At 39.8% G+C, this 4123-nt stretch overlaps 1 protein-coding gene across 2 annotated transcripts in view; it reads left to right on the forward strand.

Moving 5' to 3' along the window:
- LOC143024300 (endothelin-converting enzyme 2-like) overlaps positions 1-4116 on the forward strand; it is a gene marked incomplete at its 3' end in the record, with an annotated part of 62314 nt that extends 58198 nt beyond the window's left edge. For both annotated transcript variants that reach the window (XM_076183097.1, XM_076183098.1), the window contains 3 exon segments: positions 371-487; positions 2040-2176; positions 4020-4116. In XM_076183097.1, the coding sequence (XP_076039212.1) occupies positions 371-487; positions 2040-2176; positions 4020-4116 (351 nt within the window).
- Between the last annotated feature and the right edge of the window lie 7 nt (positions 4117-4123).

Here is a 4123-nt window from a genome sequence, read left to right on the forward strand (position 1 = left end):
CTTCTTATTCTTCTCCTTCACTTATAGAAGAGGATCACAGATTTTTCGTATGTTTGGTTATATCTCAGTAATTAAATTTCTGAGCCATTTTGTTCTTTATTTTTGTTTTGTAAGATAAAGAAGGGTTGGGGCAGGGAGGTTGGAGTGATAATACTATAGTGAGAGAGAATAATAGTGACATATATCCTAAGATAGCGGACAAAAGTGACCTTAGACAGTGGGCGTCACCAATGACCACCAAAAAAAAAAAAAAAAAAAAAAAAAACGTTAGGAAGACATTTCTGACAGCTTCTTGCACACAACCCCTTGACCCAATTGTCCAATCTCTTCGCCCATCGCCTTCTGAAAGTCTCCGCTTCCTTCTGGTTAGATTTCAGACGCCGACAAATGCGGCGATGGTGGGAACTCGACCTCGGACTATTTCGTGGAAGACGACGAAGAGTCTGGAAGGATGACCGTGGCCCAGCTGGAAGCGCTGGTTCCTGAGGTAGGTCAATACAGGTCACTCAAAGTGAGGGAGGTCAACACAGGTCACTCAAATTGTGGGAGGTTAATCCAGGTCACTCAAACTGTGGGAGGTCAATCCAGTTCACTCAGACTGAGGGAGGTCAATCCATGTCACTCAGACTGAGGCAGGTCAACACAGGTCACTCAAAGACAGCTCAATGTAACGGATCCCCTCGTTTAACGTATTTTCGGGATCAACCGAAAATATCTGGAGCAACGTATAAGTTAAGTATATCATATCCACATTCTATTTAACATTATATTTACATTGTATTTGCATTTCTGGTTGCCATATTACTTTTTTTTGTGCTTCATGTCGGGACGCTGTTCTCCACTACACCGTGGGAATGTACGTTGATAATGTTAATTACCACAGCCTCCGATGTAAATCATAAGTTGGTCGGAAGTCAAAGACGAGTCTTTCCTAGCGGATATATATATATATATATATATATATATATTATATATATATATATATATATATATATATATATATATATATATATATATATATCCATCTCTAATACGAGTGATTTGTTCTGTAATAACTACAATGGCAAAGAGCACCAACTTAGTTACCGCCTTGCTGTCTGGTGTCTTGCAGAAAACGGGGTTCAGGACTGTAGATTTCAGTCGGCCCCACCGTGGGTATCAAGTTAAGATCACTTTTCTAGACTTTTAAAGATCTAAATGGCGGAGGGGTAACGTTCGGAGCTCACGGCCAGATGGACCCGAGTTCGAAAGCTACGCGACGGTCAAGCCTGATATATATATATATATATATATATATATATATATATATATATGTATATGTATATATATGTATATGTATATATATGTATATGTATATATATAATGTATATATATGTATATGTATATATATGTATATGTATATATATGTATATATATATATACAGTATATATATACAGTATATATAAATATATATATATATATAATATATATATTAAATATATCTATATATATATATGTATATGTATATATATATGTATATATGTATATATATATTTATATGTATATATATGTATATGTATATATATGTATATATATATTATATATATATTTATATATATATATTTAAATATATCTATATATATCTATATGTATGTATATTTATATAAATATATATATATAAATACATATATATATATATATATATATATATATCTATTTGTATATACATATATATATATATTTATATAAATATATGTATTTATATATTTATATATAATGTATATATATACATATATATATTTATATATATCTATATATACATACATCCACAACAAATATACATACATATATATATATATATATATATATATATATATATATATATATATATATGTTGCATGCTGATTTCAGTTTGGTTCTCCGCGTTATTGCATATGTTCGAGTATGTTTTGCACCTCTAAAATACGCGATTAGTTGAAGATCGATATTTAGGTCGTCACACTACGGCGACCAGGGCAAGCGGCCTGTGTGGTTAACCAGCGCTTCTCTCTCTGCCCAGATCAAGTGGACCAGGATGCTGACCTACACCTTGGACCAGTATGACCTGGATTTGGATGTTGGGTCACTCATTGTCACAGTTCACTGCACAGCTTACATGCCTGACCTTGTACAGCTGCTCGCCACGACCCCCAAAAGGTAGGTCATCCGAGGTCGCTCCCGTTAAGAAGAACCATTTTCTGTCGCAGCGTAGTTGGGGGCCGGGCTGGACCTCCTTCCGAGGTGATAAGAACAGAAGAACATAAGAACATTGTCATGTTTTCCAAGGCCCTTGTGAATGTGTGTGCGTGCGTGCGTGTGTGTGTGTGTGTGTGTGTGTGTGTGTGTGTGTGTGTGTGTGTGTGTGTGTGTGTGTGTGTGTGTGTGTGTGTGTGTGTGTGTGTGCGTGTAATTACCCAGGATAATTTTTACATGGCTCGCTGGTAATATCCTGCTTCCCCATAAACTTCTGCTCCTGATGTTACGAAGCGAGTCTGAGGGAGGGCAAGAAAGAAGAGGAGTAGAAGTGGAAGAGGAAGAACAGGAGGAGGAGGAGGTGGAAGAGGAAGAGGAAGAGGAGGCGAAAGAGCTGAAGGACCAGATGAGGCAGAGAGAAGGAGAAAGAGGAGCAAACAGAGGTGGAGGTGGAGGTCGAGGAGAAGGAGGAGGAGGAGGAGAGGAGGAGGAGGAAGAGGAGGAGGAGGAGAGGGAAGCGGAGAAGAAGCACAATGAAAACGAGGAGCGAAAGAAAATAAAAGAGAAGATGAGGAGGATAGAAAAATAATAGAAGAGAAAGAAGAAGAGCTGGAGGAAGAGCAAAATAGGAAGAGGAGGAAGGAGAGGAGCCAACGACCCTATTACTTTCAGTGCAAGGACGACGCAGTCTCCATATACTTTATTCTGGCTGACTTAAGTTGATTTTATTCAGCTGAAAGATGATTCCTGGGGTCAACCATATCTACATGTGCAATGTATGCTAGTTATTCCTTGAGATGGCCGATGAAGTAGCTTTCGCCTGGAGGCGCCTAGCTGTGACACCAGAGCCCCCAACCTTTGCCCTGGGCGCTTAGACTGCCTGTACAAATGTCACTTGTATATTGACTTTTTTTTTTTTTTTTTTTTTTTTTTTTTTTTACTACTCTGATCACGTGACCAATCTGCGAGATCTATGGAGTGTCCGATACTTCATCGATCCCGAGACGGGAATGATCTTTGGAAAGGTGCAAGTCCTGCCTATCATGTGTCCACCGAATAAGGTCAAGTGTAGGAAGATAGGCGGTGTCTTGTGCGGTCTTGGATCACGTGCTGGACTCGTGATCGACAACTATTACTCTCGCGGATGAGACCTCAAAGGTTATACATGGCCCCATCTGTGGGTAATGCTGTGACCTTACACACACACACACACACACACACACACACACACACACACACACACACACACACACACACACATCTCTCAATTCTAGAATATACACTTAGAAGTATATATGAATCAGCCCACACATGTATGTATGCACACGCGCCCGCGCGCCTGTGCATCTACGTATGCATGTACACGAGTGTGTGTACGTTTAAGGCCATAAGAACATAAGAGACTGCAAGGGAACTCAAGGCCTACACTAGGCAGTTCCATGTCTATTACCACCTGTCATCCCCGTCCATAAAGTTATCTCGTCCTCTCTTAAAATAACCGATAATTCCATTCGTTAAACATTCTGTTGCTAAACCAGTTCTTGACTATTTCCTTCTTGAAGCTGAATTTGTCGTACACACACACGCGTGCGCACACGCACACACACACACATCGGATCTACGAGCTCTGAGCTCTCATCCAGGAGGGAAATAGCTGTCAATCACGAGTCCAACACGTGATCCAAAGACCAAGTGAATACACACACACACACACACACTCACACACTCACACACACACACTGACAGGAAATTGAAGATCCTTCGTTACACTCTGGTGATGAACTCGGACATGCTTTTCGTCCGCCAGGGTCATCGTGAACTACCTGGTGTGGCGTTTTGTCTACCGCTACATGCCTTACATCAGCAACTACTTCCAGCAGCTTTGGCAGCAGTTCCACACAGAGGTACGTG

The sequence above is a fragment of the Oratosquilla oratoria genome, chromosome 4 (assembly GCF_046742065.1).
Source record: "Oratosquilla oratoria isolate Oo_2021 chromosome 4, ASM4674206v1, whole genome shotgun sequence".
NCBI lineage: Eukaryota > Metazoa > Arthropoda > Malacostraca > Stomatopoda > Squillidae > Oratosquilla > Oratosquilla oratoria.